The sequence below is a fragment of the Leucoraja erinacea genome, chromosome 28 (genome assembly GCF_028641065.1).
Source record: "Leucoraja erinacea ecotype New England chromosome 28, Leri_hhj_1, whole genome shotgun sequence".
NCBI classification, from domain to species: Eukaryota; Metazoa; Chordata; class Chondrichthyes; order Rajiformes; family Rajidae; genus Leucoraja; species Leucoraja erinaceus.
Window position 1 is genome coordinate 25484861 of NC_073404.1, and position 16963 is coordinate 25501823.

Sequence of the window (16963 nt, forward strand, 5' to 3'; positions counted from 1 at the left end):
CCTACCACAACCAGTGAGCAGTGCTTTTTCTCACAGAGAGTGGTGAGTCTGTGGAATTCTCTGCCTCAGAGGGCGGTGGAGGCAGGATCTCTGGATGCTTTCAAGAGAGAGCTAGATAGGGCTCTTAAAAATAGCAGAGTCAGGGGATATGGGAAGAAGGCAGGAACGGGGTACTGATTGGGGATTATCAGCCATGATCACATCGAACGGCCGAATGGCCTACTCCTGCGTCTATTGTCTAAACTACTACCTACCTCTTTGGTGACCCTCGGACTATCCTTTTGTTAAAGAAAGAACTGCAGATGCTGGAAAAATCAAAGGTAGACAAAAATGCTGGAGAAACTCAGCTTGTGAGGCAGCATCTATGGAGCGAAGGAATATAGCGAAGGTGTCGGAAGAAGGGTTTCGACCCGAAACGTCACCTATTCCTTCGCTTCATAGATGCTGCCTCACCCGCTGAGTTTCTCCAGCATTTCTGTCTACCTCGGATTATCCTTGATCGGACTCTGTTAGCTTTACCTTGCACTAAACGATATTCCCTTATCACGTATCTATCTATACACTGTAAATAGCTCGATTGTAACCATGCATTGTCTTTCTGCTGAAGATTGACACAAAATGCAGTGGGACGGGCTGCATCCCTGGAGAGAAGGAATGGGTGACGTTTTGGGTCGAGACCCTTCTTCAGACTGGTGACTGGATAAACTGGATAAAAGCTTTTCACTGTACCTCGGTACACGTGACAATAAACAACATTAAAACTCAAACTAAAGGAGATAGGAACAAGAGATATACATGGTACCAAGTGGCTATAGGCCAGCAAGGTCGAAGCTCTGTGTGTGGATCTAGGAGGAGGTGGCAAGGGGATATCACAGTCCCCGTGCCAAAGGGAAGCCCAGCCCCAGTAAAATTAATTCCAAAAATAAGTAAAATCAGAATCCAATTAATTGCAATCTGTGCAGCAATCCATCAGGGAGTTTGCCCGATGTATTGTCACTGGCTGCTCTGATCACACCAGCTGGTTGTACATTCCAGTATCACTTTGTGGCCTGGCTTACCCCTTGCCAATTAAGTGACTGGTCGAACCTTCCGCGATGGGAGAACATTGTTCTTGATCAGCACGGGTGTCAGGGGTTGCGGGGAGAAGGCAGGAGAATGGGGTTGAGAGGGAAAGATAGATCGGCCATGATTGAATGGCGGAGTAGACTTGATGGGCCGAATGGCCTAATTCTGCTCCTATCACTTATGAACACAAACGCTGTGATCATTGAATGAGTAGGATGACTAATATTCAATGATCCTGAACCTTAAAAAAAATCACTCCTGCAATCTGTCTCTGGTACAAAAGCTCAAATGTCCTGCAGACTGATATGAGGAATGCATGAACAGACATCACCTGCCTTTTGCTGTTTACTTTTCACGTTGAGAACTGGGGCGTTTCAATCAGTATTACCATTTCTTTCAGCGGAAACCTGGAGCTTAAAAAAGAGAGTGCGGTACTCTAATCTCAAAAGTCAGTCGAGAAACTAAAACTAGCTTCGGGTCGAGACCCTTCTTCAGACGATGTGCTGTGTGTCGGTCAGTTTGTGTTATCGGGCTGACCGCTTCCTTTGGCTGAAGCTGAATCGACGGAGACCGATTATTTTCTTTTCTGTTTCCCCTTGCTCTCCTTTCCTCCTCTTGTCTCAATCGAGGCCTCCGTGTCAGACAAGTGGCCCTCAGGGGATTTAGTAAATGCCAATGAATGGGCACTTGTGCCGTTTATTTATGGCACAGGCCAGTCACAGTCTCGCAGCCCCACATTCTGGTCAAGTGTCAGACTAGGCAGCCCCTGCTGCCTGGAGCTAATTTGTGGGGGGGTGTGGGGGGGTTGGGTTGCCAACTGCCACGTATTATCCGGGACATCCCGTATTTTGGGCTAAATTGGTTTGTCCCGTACGGGACCGCCCTTGCCCCGTATTTGACGGCTACTACTCGGGTCAAGGGGACTGTCGGGTCGGAGCGCCACGTCCGGCCCCGCCTCACCCGTCCCGACGTAGGTCCCTGTGGTTTTCTCCGGGCACTTCGGATTCCTCCCACCCTCCAAATGTGTTCAGGTTTGTAGCTGTAGTTCAGTTGTAGTTGTAGTTCAGGTTCCTGTAAAATTGTCTGTGTATAGAACAATACTAGTGTATGGATGATCGGTGGTCGGCACGGAATCAATGGGCCGAGCGGCCTGTTTCCACGCTGTATATCATAATCATACTTTATTAGCCAAGTATGCTTTGCAACATACGAGGAATTTGATTTGCCGTGGAGCCATACCAATAAAAAGCAACAAGACACACAAAATACATTATAACATTAACATCCACCACAGTGACTCCTCCACATTCCTCACTGTGATGGAAGGCGAAAAAAAAGTTCAATCTCTTCCCTTCTTTGTTCTCCCGCGTTTGGGGGCCTCGAGCTTTCCGTTGACGGGGCGATCTTGACTCGCGTTTCCAAAATTAAATCTAAAAAACTAAAGTGCTTTGGCGATTTTTTTTCGGGCGACTGCCGGCATCATTGACTGACGTATCAGGTGACCGAAAAATTTGCGGCTTGATGACGTATGACACGCGGCAGTTTTTTCAAGTGTCGTAACATTTTTGGCCGCAGCTGGATTTTGAAATGTTCAAAATCTTTTGGCGACACTGATATGGCGCCGGCAGTCGCCGAAAAAAATCGCCAAGGAGAAAAATCCTCTCAGCATCTCCCTGTCAAATTCTCCTCAGAATGTTAATTGTTTCAATCAAATCAACTCTCTTTTTAAAGTCCATCGACCCAACCTATTCAATCGTTAAGACCATTAAGAAGACTCCATTATTCCAGGAATCAGCCCGATGAACACTTTATTGTAACTCCCTTCAATAAAGAGCTCATAATACTCTAGTTGTATTCTCACCATTGCCTTGTACAATAGTAGCAAAACTTCCCAACATTTATACTCTGACACCCTTCCAATAAAAAGTGTAGGAAGGAACTACAGACACAGGTGATCTTACAGAGGAATAGATCGGGTAGATGCACAGAGTCTCTTGCCCAGAGCAGGGGAATCAAGGACCAGAGGACAAAGGTTCAAGATGAAGGGGGAAAGATTTAACAGGAATCTGAGGGGTAACTTTTTCACACAAAGGGTGGTGGGTGTATGGAACAAGCTGCCAGAGGAGGTAGTTGAGGCAGGGACTATCCCAACGCTTAAGAAACAGCTAGACAGGTACATGGATAGGACAGGTTTGGAGGGATATGGACCAAGCGCAGGCAGGTGGGACGGTGTGGGCAAGTTGGGCTGAAGAGCCTGTTTCCATGCTGTATCACTCTATGACGCGATGCTGGTGTGCACTGAAGATTGACACAAAATGCTGGAGTAACTCAGCGTCTCTGGAGAAAAGGAATAGATGACTTTTGGGTCGAGACCCTTCATCACACCCGAGTCTGAAGAAGGGTCTGGACCTGACATGTCACCTATTCCTTTACTGCAGAGATGCTGCCTGCTCCTCTGAGTCACCCTTCCAACGTTAGCCTTCCTAACTAATTTGTGGAATCTGCATGCCAACTTTGTGTTAAATCTTCCCAAAGAAGACACCTAAATATTGCTTTGTCAATCTGTAGCCCGAGGCAAGAAGAAATTGCTTAAACAACTTCTGTTGAGCACTGCAGCGATGTGACTTTGCCAGCTCGTTGACCTAGTACAAGTTTGAAAGTGGTTTGTTTCCCAATTGACTCGTAATGTCGCAGCCTTTAATTACTTCACAAGCTGGAGGCATCAGGAAGTCACTCACCTTGAGTGAACTGCAAGGAACAATCGAGAAAGAATCAATCCGAAGTGTCGACAATTTTCAGCTATAATTAACAGAAGGTTACATGTTTCAGTGCCAGAAACATTGGCGTTATTGCTGTTGCAAACACTGGGCCAGTTGGGATCTGCACATCGGGAGGTGCGGGCAGCATGAGGACTTGATCGGTTTATTTTACGGGGCAGACCATTCTTCAATCCAACTATCGTTGGGGCAGCGGTAGAGTTGCTGCCTCACAGCGCCAGAGACCCGGGTTCGATCCTGACTATGGGTGCTGCCTGTACGGAGTTTGTACGTTCTCCCCGCGACCATGTGAGTTTCCTCCAGGTGCTAGGGTTTCCTCCCACACTCCAAAGACCTACATGCTTGCAGGGTAGGTTAATTGGCTTTGGTGAAGGTGTAATTTTCGTAGTGTGTATAGGATAGGGTCAGTGTGCATGGTGGCCACGAGCTGGGGTGGACTCGGTGAGCCAGTTTCCACGCTGTATGTCTGAAGTAAAGTCTAAAGATTCAAATTATTCCTTAAACCTCAGGTTATTGCTTAATCCCAGCAACTATCGGGCTCCTGAACACTACGCAATGCTAGCGTTACCTCAGCAACTATGGTTCTCTATGGACTATGACTTTAGATGCACCACGGACTTTGGTTTTGCACTATTATGGATACCTGGTATTACGGTTATTAATTTACTGTATTATCGATTAGTACATATTAATAATCAGTGTGTTGTTGTGTTAATAGGCCTGTTAAACTACAGCAAATCAGAATGTTATTGTTCCATTGCTGGTACATATGACAACTAAACACTGGAGATAGACACAAAGTGCTGGGGTGAGTCAGGGGGTTTGTCACATACACATACGAGATGTGCAGTGGCAGCACCTCGAGACTTAACACAATGCGGAGAAAAGACAAACACAAAACACCAAACATTTTAAACACGATAACACACATATTCTTCAGATAATGAAGAAAAACGTTCTGTAGAGTTAGTCCCTGGTGAGATAGGCGTTTACAGTCCGAATTGCCTATGGGAAGAAACTCCTTCTCAAACCTCTCCGTTCTCACCGCATGGCAACGGAGGCGTTTGCCTGACCGTAGATCGTATCAGGGGGTAACTCAGGGGATCAGGCAGCACCTCTGGAGAAAAGCACCAGGTGACATTTCGGGCCGATACCCTTCAGACTGAGAGTCGGGGGGAGGGACTCGAGGTATGACTAGAGGTATGAATAAGTTCAGAACAAATCAGAACCAAGGAAAGGTGGAGCCCACAATGGTCCATTGTTGGCCGTAGAAGACTTGCAACTGAACACTTTTGGCTCTCTTTTCAATAGACAATAGGTGCAGGAGTAGGCCGTTCGGCCCTTCGAGCCAGCACCGTCATTCACTGTGATCATGGCGGATCATCCACAATCAGTACCCCGTTCCTGCCTTTTCCCCATACCCTTGGCTCTGCTATCTTTAAGAGCCCTATCTAACTCTCTTGAAAGCATCCAGAGAATCGGCCTCCACTGCCTGAGGCAGATAATTCCACAGATTCACAACTCTCTGGCTGAAAAGGTTTTTCCTCATCTCCATTCTAAATGGCCTACCCCTTATTCTTAAACGGTGGCCCCTGGTTCTGGACTCCCCCAACATTGGGAACATGTTTCCTGCCTCTAGCGTGTCCAATCCCTTAATAATCTTATATGTTTCAATAAGAACACCTCTCACCCTTCTAAATTCCAGTGTATACAAGCCCAGTCGCTCAATTCTTTCATCATATGTCAGTCCCGCCATCTCGGGGATTAACCATTTGAACCTACGCTGCACTCCCTCAATAGCAAGAATATCCTTCCTCAAATTTAGAGACCAAAACTGCACACAATACTCCAGGTGTGGTCTCACCAGGGCCCTGCACAACTGCAGAAGGACCTCTTTGCTCCTGTACTCAACTCCTTTTGCTCTGGAGGCTTTCTTCACTGCCTGCTGCACCTGCATGCTTACTTTCAGTGACTTTTCAGCCAGAGAGTTGTGAATCTGTGGAATTCTCTGCCACAGAAGGCAGTGGAGGCCAATTCGCTGGATGTTTTCAAGAGAGAGTTAGGGCTAACGGAATCAACGGATATGGGGAGAAAGCAGGAACGGGGTACTGATTTAGGATGATCGGCCATGGTCATATTGAATGGCAGTGCTGGCAGGTAAAGAGTCTATCATTTAGTACAAGATAAAATCCGATACAGTCTGATGTAAGATAGTTCAAAGGACTCTAATGAGGTAGTTTGGAGGTCAGCACCGCACTCGAGAATGGTTCGCCTGATAACAGCAGGGATGATCGATTCAAAATGCTGGAGTAAATGCTGGAGGACAGGCAGCATCTCTGGAGGGAAGGAATGTGTGCGGTTTCGGGTCGGGACCCGTCTTCAGACCTTTCATCACCCACTCCTTCTCTCCAGAGATGCTGCCTGTCCCCGCTGAGTTACTCCAGCATTTTGTGTCTGTCTTTTGATCGAAACCAGCATCTGCAGTTCATTCCTACACAACAGCGGGGAGGAAACTGTCCTTGACTCCGATTCCGAGATGTGCACTGTTATCTGGAAACTTGGTTTATACTCTCTAGAATTTAGAACTTCTGTACCATCTTAGTATTGGACAGGCTAGATGCAGGAAGATTGTTCCCGATGTCCCAGGGAAGTCCAGGAGGGGTCACAGCTTAAGGATAAGGGGGTGAAAATCCTTTTTGAACTTTTTTCACACATGTATCTCTGGAATCTGCCACAGAGGGTAGTTGTTTTTGTAGCTAGTTAATTGGCCCTCAAAATTCTACCGAGAAAATTGTTGGCAAATTTAGTTCCAATGGAAGTGCAACTTTTGAGATAAGCTTTTTTTTTTTGCCATGTAGAATGTATGTTTGTACTAAAATTAGTTTTTGCTGTAATGCGCACTGGAATCTTCTCTTACATATTTCATTAGCGTGGCTTCCTAGGTAGGTTTGAGTAAATACTTGCTTAATTACTTTTCTGTGGCCTTTGCTGCATGCTATTGATCCCTTCAGCTGTTGGTCTGTATATTAGTCTTAATTTTTGAAACTTGTCGCTGGCCCTCGGTGTTTGTTTCTTCAGCAAATTCCAGAGTTGCTGTTCATTGTGAAACATTCCAATAGCTGGAAGAGCCTCTCCGGCCTGTCTGCACTGCAGCCATTTCGTCAGCATCTGTTCTGCCGGCCCCCCACCTCAGGCTTGCTCTCCAACGCGTAATTCTACACATTCTCTGAAGGTCTGGTGGATTAAAGAGGTTCAGACCAAAAGTTCCCCACAGCCATCAGGCTATTAAACCTGGCTCGGACAAAACTCTGATCATTAATAACCCCTTATCTGTTATTTGCACTTTATCAGTCTATTACATAGAAACATAGAAAATAGGTGCAGGAGTAGGCCATTTGGCCCTTCGAGCCTGCACCGCCATTCAATATGATCATGGCTGATCATCCAACTCAGTATCCTGTTCCTGCCTTCTCTCCATACCCCCTGATCCCTTTAGCCACAAGGGCCACATCTAACTTCCTCTTAAATATAGCCATTGAACTGGCCTCAACTACCTTCTGCGGCAGAGAATTCCAGAGATTCACCACTCTCTGTGTGAAAAAAGTTTTCCTCATCTCGGTCCTAAAAGATTTCCCCCTTATCCTTAAACTATGACCCCTTGTTCTGGACTTCCCCAACATTTATTCATGTGTGTATATATTTATATTATGGTATATGGACACACTGATCTGTTTTGTAGTAAATGCCTACTATGTTCTGTGTGCTGAAGCAAAGCAAGAATTTCATTGTCCTATCAGGGACACATGACAATAAACTCACTTGAACTTGAACTTGCTCCCTGTTTCAAATGAAGCCCGCGACTGAGGGGTTCGAGAGTTATATTATTATCCTAATTCCCGGATAGAACAATGAAATTCTTTCTTGCAGCCTGATAAATGATGCATGTTGTGAGGTGATGGATATAGACTTTCGACTCGGACACGGTGTGGAAACAGGCCCTTCAGCCCATCAAGTCCGAGCTGACCAGCGATCACCCATACGCTAGTTCTATCTGACACACTAGGGTCAAAATACAGAAGCCAATTAACCTACAAACCTGCACGCCTTGGGAGTGTGAAACCGGTGCACCCGGAGAAAACCCACGAGGTCACGGAGGAGAAAGTCCAAACTCCATACTGCCAGCACCTGTAGTCAGGATCAAACCTGGGTCCCAATGATTCAGTTCAGTGATGTTTTACTGTCACGTGTGTACCTGGGTACCGTGAGATTCTTGTTTTGTTTGCATACAATACACAAAAGAGTCGCCACATTTCTGGTGCTGACAAAGTTCAGAAAGTACTCTTGTTATTGAGGGAGTGCAGCGTAGGTTCACCAGGTTACTTCCCGGGATGGTGGGACTGTCATATGCTGATGGAATGGAGTGGCTGGGCTTGTACACTCTGGAATTTAGACGGATGAGAGGGGATCTTATTGGAACATATAAGATTGTTGAGGGTTTGGACACGCTAGAGGCAGGAAACATGTGCCCGATGTTGGGGGAGTCCAGAACCAGGGGCCGCAGTTTAAGAATAAGGGGTAAGCCATTTAGAACGGAGATGAGGAAACACTTCTTCACACAGAGAGTTGTTAATCTGTGGAATTATCTGCCTCAGAGGACGGTGGAGGCCGGGTCTCTGGATACTTTCAAGAGAGAGCTAGATAGGGCTCTTAAAGAGAGCGGAAAAGGGATATGGGGAGAAGGCAGGAACGGGATACTGATTGTGGATGATCAGCCATGATCACATTGAACGGCGGTGCTGGCTCGAAGGGCTGAATGGCTCCTACATCTATTGTCTATTGTCTATTAGAGTCATGTTGGTCCCACTCGGTTCTCGGCAGCAGAGGGTGGTGAATCTGTGGAATTAATTGCCACAGAAGGCTGTGGAGGTCCAGTCGTAGGATATTTTTTTAAAGCAGAAATAGATAGATTCTTGATTAGTACGGGTGTCGGGGGTTATGGGGAGAAGGAGGAAAAATGGGGTTAGGAGAGAGAGAGATAGATCAGCCGTGATTGAATAGCCTAGTAGACTGGATGGGCCGAATGGCCAAATTCTGCTCCAATAACTTGCGATGCACGCTCCTGCACCCCTGGGGCTACAAGGAAACCGTTACATACTCAACCACTCTCATCCCTGTGCCCCGCTTGGTCCTCTCGTGACAGCAGATAGTTCGCTGCTAAACATTAATGATATAATTTCCGAGAATTATATCTACTATAAATTCAAATTCACACATGCACTGACTACACCGCCCAACACGGACTTCCATCTGTATATATGTATATATGTATGTAGCGCCGCAGAATTGGTGCACCTATTCCCCCCCCCCCCCATCTCCCTTCTGTTTTTTGTGCTAAATTGTATGTATGCACTGAGTCCGAGCAGCTTTCAGTTTCACTGTACATGTATAGTGACAATAAATGGCATATATATATATATATATTAATTTGGCTTTTGGTAAATTTGGTCTTCATCTGTGCAGGATTCTGGCTCAATCATTTGCACATGAAACCTTCTCGTATAGACAGCCTCGCAACCTCGTTCAGTTTCAATAATCGGTACACAGTCTCAGGTGCTTTTTACCAGTAATGTGTACATGGCCCTTCCCTTCAGGATATTCCACAGTGCTGGTATAGAATGTAATGTGACTCTGTGCACAAGGCCTTATAGCCACTCACTGACCCAAAACATAGACAGTTTTAAATCTCCGCTGATCACGGGGAGATCTGTAGCTGAATTATCTCAAGCTAATGGCCTTGTTTTCAATCTCTCTCTCCTCCTAGGTGCAAGTTCTTCAGTTTGACGGAGACTCCTGAAGACTACACCATCATCGTCGATGAGGAGGGTTTTAAGGGTGAGCACCTTCTTTGCTGCTGCTTTGGTCGTGTCCACCAATAATGGAGATGCGTTGAGCTATTTACTGCCGTGTGAATCTTTTAATGTGGTGATAGTGTGTGCCAAAGCCGTCTTTTTGAGTCTCATTGTCTGTAAAGGGCCTGTCCCACTTGGGGCGTCATTTACGTGACATCTTTTACGTGTCAAGAAGCAGGACGCCTGCGTCGTGACGCGTACACGTGATGTGCGCATGGTGTGCATTACGAGCGCATGGTGTGCATTACGCACGCATGGTGCAGTAGGCAGTGGCGCGCGGTGCCCCAGGATTTTGGGATGTACAAAATCTTTGCGCCCCATCTGCGTGACGCGCAAATGACGCCCAAGTGGGACACGCCCCTTAACTCGTCCTCACCTAGGGCACAGCTAACAATGGCCTGTTCCCTTTATCATCGTTCCTTTCTTGCCTATTTTTGATTAATTTGTTCTATATCTCTCTGTATCACTGTCTATGTCCGTCTATGGGCGGCACGGTGGCGTGGCAGTTGAGTTGCTGCTTTACAGCGCCAGAGACCCGGCTTCCATCCCGACTACGGGTGCTGTCTGTATGGAGTTTGCACGTTCTCCCCATGACCGGCGTGGGTTTTCTCCGAGATCTTCGGTTTCCTCCCACCCTCCAGAGACAAACGGGCTTGTAGGTTAATTGGCTTGGTATAAGTGTAAATTGTCCCCAATGTGTGTAGGATAGTGTTAATGTGCGGGGATCGCTGGTCGTGTGTGGACTCGGTGGGCCGAAGGGCCTGTTTCCGCGCTGTATCTCTAAACTAAAAAAAAAGAAATATCTCTCGTTTCCCTTTCGCCTGATTCACAGTCGGAAGGAGCCACCTATTCCTTCTCCCCAGAGATGCTGCCTGAACCGCTGAGTTTCTCCAGCATTTTGTGTCAATCTTTGGTTTAAACCAGCATCAGTAATCCCTCCCTCCTCAAACGAATCACGATGGGAAGTTCTTAAGTTACTGCCTACGCAAGGGTGCTTTAATGAACCACGGTGACATCTCTCTGAAGATGCAATCAGTGCCCACGGGAGTTAGTAGATACAAATTAAACACTTATCTGCTATCAAACGTGTTATTTTCAATGGATTTCAAATGCAGCTGTTCGCCAGTTGAATTCATCATATAATTGACTTTCCCCAGCTAGTTACATCTTTTCACCAAATGCTGCGTCACAGATTCCTCCTCTCCAGAGATGCTGCCTGTCCCGTTGAGTTCCTCCAGCATTTTATGTCTCGCTTCGGTTTAAACCAGCAGTTCCTTCCTGCATACATTCATTCCTACACCTGCTTACACCAGTGCAGTTGGCCATTGGGCTTTTGAAATTAGCTGAGCAATAATATTTCTGCTAAAAATCTGCTTGATATATAACATTTGCAAACATTCACAGACTCTATTCACAGTGTAATAGAGTAATTCCTTCATTCATCATCGTTGAACACATTAGCGACGCAGTGGTGCTGGTTTCCGATGGGAATGGTGACGGACGCACCGCACATCTCTGTCCTCAAGTTCCTATGGACTTCCGCCGCTGGAAGTATAGGATTTTGGTGTGTGTGCTTTATCATCATTCCTTACAATGCTATGTCCGACAGTGATCGCAACTTCTACTGAAGTGTGGATGGGCGTTGGCTCGCTAGAAGCTCATCCGCCCTTAGACAGGTCTTGTTTTTGATCCTGCTGGGGGTCCACAGCCCCCTCCTCACCTGGCAAACCAGGTGGGGGAGACGGTTTAGTCGCCGACTATCTGACCATGGAGCGGGTAGCACGGGATTACATGGTACCCGTGGCGGGGGGAACATGGATAGGACAGGTTTGGAGGGATATGGACTAAATGCTGGCAGGTGGGACTAGTGTAGCTGGGACATGTTGGCCGGTGTGTGCAAGTTGGGCTGAATGGCCTGTTTCCACACTGTATCACTCTATGACTCAATCTCTACCATCATCGTAACACCCTTGCCTAATGTGCCCTGAGTCCAATTCTGATTTTATTCCCATTATTCAGCTTCCTTTCTTTTCTTAAAGAGACTGCATGGAGGGACACCTCTCCTTTGATTAATCTTTCCTTAACCTTTTCACGCAAAGGGTGGTGGGTGTATGGAACGAGCTGCCGGATGAGGTAGTTGAGGCAGGGACTATCGCAGCGTTTAAGAAACATTTACACAGGTACTTGGATAGGACAGGTTTTGAGGGATATGGGCCAAACGCATGCAGTTCGGACTACTGTAGATGGAACATGTTGGCCAGTGTAAGCAAGTTGGGCCGAAGGGCCTGTTTCCACACTGTATGACTGTGACTCCATGACTTGGGGCATCACTGGACAGAACCTGAAATGTTGGAAGAACTGAGCAGGTCAGGCAACTTCAGTTGAAGGGATGAACAGATGACGTTTCAGGTCCGAACCTTTCAATCTGAGGAAGGGTCCTGACATGAAACGTCACCTTTATCCTATAAACCCCAGAGATGTCCAAAGATGCTGCCTGACCCACTGGGTAACTGAGTACTTTAACACTTTGGGTCCTTTCTAGGTTCAAACTAGTTGGAACAAAGAACTAAAAATCTTCAGTCTGACAAAAGGTCTGAAGAAGGGTCTCGATCCGAAACATCACCCATTCCTTCTCTCCAGAGATGCTGCCCGTCCCCGCTGAGTTATTCCAGCATTTTGAGTCTTTAATTAAGTAAGACTCTTTAGTCTCTATGACTCAATCTTCACCCTCCCCACATCTCTGCCTTTAAGAATAAGGGGTCGGTCATTTAGGACTGAGATGAGGAAAAACATTTTCATCCAGAGAGTTGTGAATCTGTGGCATTCTCTGCCACAGAAGGCAGTGGAGGCCAATTCACTGGATGTTTTCAAGTGAGAGTTAGACATAGATCTTAGGGCTAACGGAATCAAGGGATATGGGGAGAAAGCAGGAACGGGGTACTGAGTTTGGATGATCAATCATGATCATATTGAATGGCGGTGCTGACTCGAAGGGCCGACTGGCCTAATCCTGCACCGATTTTCTATGTTTCTACCGGTGTCTGAACTACACTTTCAGCCATTCCATCTTCAATAGCCGGAGGAATTCCCATTCAATCCCAGAGGAAACCCGGCTTTACTGCTTGCTGGCCTCTCCACTCTCTTTCTCAGGACGGCCTTTGTTATCTGGGCGCTACTGTGTAACCTCACTGACTCCCTCGTATCTGTCCATTCTGTGATGTGGTTTATATTCCCTGTGTCCATCTGTGTGCGTGTGCGTGTGTACGTACGCGGGGCAATGAACAGCTGGAACACAGTGTAACGTCCCACTCCTGGGGACAAGGTCAGGTCACGGTGTCTGACAGGAATAGGTCTCATGGATGATTCACGATGGCGGATTAGTTACATAGATGTTGCTGGCAAGGTGTAAGTAAGTGCAGTGAAAGGCTCCGACCTCTTGCAATCAGGCATGAATGTTTTGTTTAGTTTAGAAATACAGCGCGGAAACAGGCCCTTCAGCCCGCCGAGCCCGCGCCAACCAGCGATCCCCGCACACTAACGCCACCCTACACACACACTAGGGACAATTTTACATTCATACCAAGCCGATTAACCTACCAGCCTGTACGTCGTTGGAGTGTGGGGGGAAACCGAAGAACTCGGAGAAAACCCACGCAGGTCACGAGGAGAACGTACAAACTGGTTTCCCTCCCCCCCCCCCCCCCCCCCCACACTCTAAAGACGTACAGGTTTGTAGGTTAATTGGCTAGTTCGTGTAGATAGCGTTAATGTGCGGGGATCACTGGTCGGCACTGGTCTCGGCGGCCCTGTTTCCGCGCTGTATCTCTAAACTAAACTAAAAGTGACACAGAGAGAGAGAGAGAGAGATGGAGGCCGGAGCAGAGAGTTGCAACAGTGGGTCCTGGATCTGATGTTCGCTGCACAAGATCTGGTAAATTGGGGATGATCTTATTTTAAAGTGCAATTGCGCAAGTTGGACAAGGAAATAGTTGTTTATTTCAAAGCAGCTCGTCAATGCCCCGTGTTGCCAGGAGGAGCACAGGAGAATTAGTGATGTGGCATCGATCCAGTGAAGCCAAGTACAAAAATACACTTTAAAAAAAAGTATGTGGCTTCCTCTTAAAGGGGGAAAAAAAGAAGGAACTTGTGGTTTTCGCAGTGACCTGAAGTTGCCGAATAAATGCCTTGAACGTGCAGTCTTGCCTGTAGTGGGATTTGGTTCTGGTCCAGTGAGCTTTGCTCCTAATATAAGCATCCATGAATTGGAGCACTAACATGGCTAGTGTGGGACGGAACTACAGAGGCTGGTTTCAACCGAAGATCGACACAAAAAAGCTGGAGTAACTCAGCGGGACAAGCAGCACCTCGGGAGAGAAGGAATGGGCGATGTTGCAGGTCGAGACCCTTCTTCAGACTACAGCCTACAAACCTGCACGTCTTTGGAGTGTGGGAGGAAACCGGGGAAAAACCCACGCAGGTCACGGGGAGAACGTACAAAGCAGCATCTCCGGAGAGAAGGAATAGGTGATGTTTCGGGTCGAGACCCTTCTTCAGACCTTCTTCTGAAGGTCCCCTTTAAACATTGCCCCCTCTCATTTAAAGCCATCTCGTCTTTGATATTTCCAAGCTTGGGGGGGGAACAAGGTTCTGACTGTCCACTCTATCTCTGCCTCTCATCATTGTACCTGGTCACCCCTCAGCCTCGGAGGTTCTACCCCTGTTAATAATTTCTTCACCATTTGTTCTGTATGGTATGGAATGGTAGAGCATTTAAAAAAAGATTAGTATATTCTATAACTTTACAGCCACTCGCAATAAACGCAGGATTTTTAAGTAGAAACGAGGAACTGCAGATGCTGGTTAATACACAAAAGGACACAGTGTGTGGGAGTAACTCACCGGGTCAGGCAGTATCTCTGGAGAGCACAGATAAGTCACATATCGGGTCGAGACGCGAGGATCCCGATGTTGGGGGAGTCCAGAACCAAGCACCACAGTTTAAGAATAAGGGGTAAGCCATTTAGAACGGAGATGAGGAAATACTTTTTCACGCGGAGAGTTGCGAGTCTGTGGAATTCTCAGCCTCTGAGGCCGGTTCTCTGGATGCTTTCAAGAGAGAGTTAGATAGAGCTCTTAAAGATAGCGGAGTCAAGCGATATGGGGAGGAGGCAGGAACGGGGTACTGATTGTGGATGATCGGCCATGATCACATTGAATGGCGGTGCTGGCTCGAAGGGCCGAATGGCCTACTCCTGCCCCTATTGTCTTCTTCACACCAAGAAATCCAAGAAAAACTTTGATGAAAAACTGGCCCGTTGATTATAATGGTATTTTAATTTCAAGCTACAGCTCGGAAACAGGCCCTTCGGCCCACCAAGTCTGTGCCGAGCAGCGATCTCTGTACACGAGTTCTACCCTACAGAACAGGGACAATTAACCGAAATACCTGCACGTCTTTGAAGTATGGGAGGAATCCAGAGCACCTGGAGAAATACCCACGCAGGTCACAGGTGGAAGGTACAAACTCCGTACAGACAGAGCCCGTGGTCGGTATCGAACCAGGGTCTCTGGCGCTGTAAGGCAGCAACTCTACCGCTGCGCCGCCGTGCCGCCCCATCGGGGGACTGAACTCTACAATCGTCTCATTTCAAAATGTTGAAATGGCTTTGACAGTCCTGCCCCAAATCTGGCTGTAAAGTCCATCTGTCTTAGAGAGAGGGGCTGGATTATTCTCTCTACCCCCCCCCCCCCCCCCCCCCCCCTTTAGTTCAGTTACAGATACAGCAGGGAAACAGGCCCTTCAGCCTGTTAGAAACATAGAAAATAGGTGCAGGAGGAGGCCATTCGGCCCTTCGAGCCATTCATCGTGATTATGGCTGATCATCCCCAATCAATAACCCGTGCCTATTCTCCCCATATCCCTTGATTCCACTAGCCCCTAGAACTCTATTTAACTCTCTCTTAAATCCCTCCAGTGATTTGGCCTCCACTGACCTCTGTGGCAGGGAATTCCACAAATTCACAACTCTCTGGGTGAAAAAGTTTTTTTCTCACATCAGTCCTAAATGGCCTCTCCCCTTTATTCTAAGACTGTGGCCCCTGGTTCTGGACTCGCCCAACATTGGGAACATTTTTCCTGCATCTAGCCTGTCCAGTCCTTTTATAATTTTATATGTTTCTATAAGACCCCCCCCTCATCCTGCTAAACGCCAGTGAATACTTGCACTAAAGGTTATTCATCCATCAATACGCTATGGACAGCATGGTTGTAATCGTGTATTGTCTTTCTGCTGACTGGATAGTCACAACAAGAAGGCTTTTCGCTATACCTCGGCACACGTGACAATAAACAAAGCTTAACTTCACTCAGCAGGTCCACGCCCACCAAAGATCAGCCGTACACTCGTTCTATTCCTACACACACCACACCATTTGCAGAAATGCCAATTAACCTAATCCCGCGTGCCTTTGGAATGCGGGGGGGGAACCAGAACGCCCGGAGAAAACCCACGTGGTCGCGGGGAGAACGTACAAACTCCATACGGATAGCTCCCGTGGTCAGGATCGAACCCGGGTCTCTGCCGCTGTCAGGCAGAGACTCTACCGCTGCGCCACCGTGCCGCCACCCTGTTAAGGCTAAATGCTTTCAATGAGGTACTTGAGTACCTGACCCCGACCAGTGCATTTCCATTCAGCGGTGGTGGGAAAGGGTGCAAGCAACAGCCTCCCCTTTCACTGTCCGTGGTAGCCTTTCTTCACGTCTGATGAGCTTAGCTTCTCTTCAGGCAAAGGACCCAAGCTGCCTGCCAAAAGTGCTTGTGCGATTATGCTGACTCTGCAGTTTTGGCCGAGCCAGACGCACAAAGCAGCTGAACAAATAGAATATTTCTCTGTCGCTGCACTCCCCCAGCTTTTGCCAAACACATTAAAGCCTGGAGAACTGCATGTGTTATCAGTCACCGTGATGCACCCTTGCAGTCCTGTTACTGCACGGGTTGTGGTTTCAGCAACATATTCAAATTACAGCAAGAGCGTGTTAAGGGAAGGTAACTGATGTTGCTGGTTTAAATCGAAGGTAGACACAAAACGCTGGAGTAACTCAGCGGGACAGGCAGCATCTCTGGAGAGAAGGAATGGGCGACGTTACGGGTCGAGACCCTTCCTCAGACCGATCTGAAGCTTGTTCAACTGTGGGATAGTTTTTTGATATGG

At 47.3% G+C, this 16963-nt stretch overlaps 1 protein-coding gene across 1 annotated transcript in view; it reads left to right on the forward strand.

Moving 5' to 3' along the window:
- LOC129710802 (cytosolic arginine sensor for mTORC1 subunit 2) overlaps positions 1 to 16963 on the forward strand; it is a 107328-nt gene that overhangs the window by 42579 nt on the left and 47786 nt on the right. Inside the window, exon 2 of the mRNA XM_055658052.1 lies at positions 9664 to 9734. Coding sequence (XP_055514027.1) covers positions 9664 to 9734 — 71 coding nt within the window. The remainder of the gene's footprint in view (positions 1 to 9663; positions 9735 to 16963) is intronic.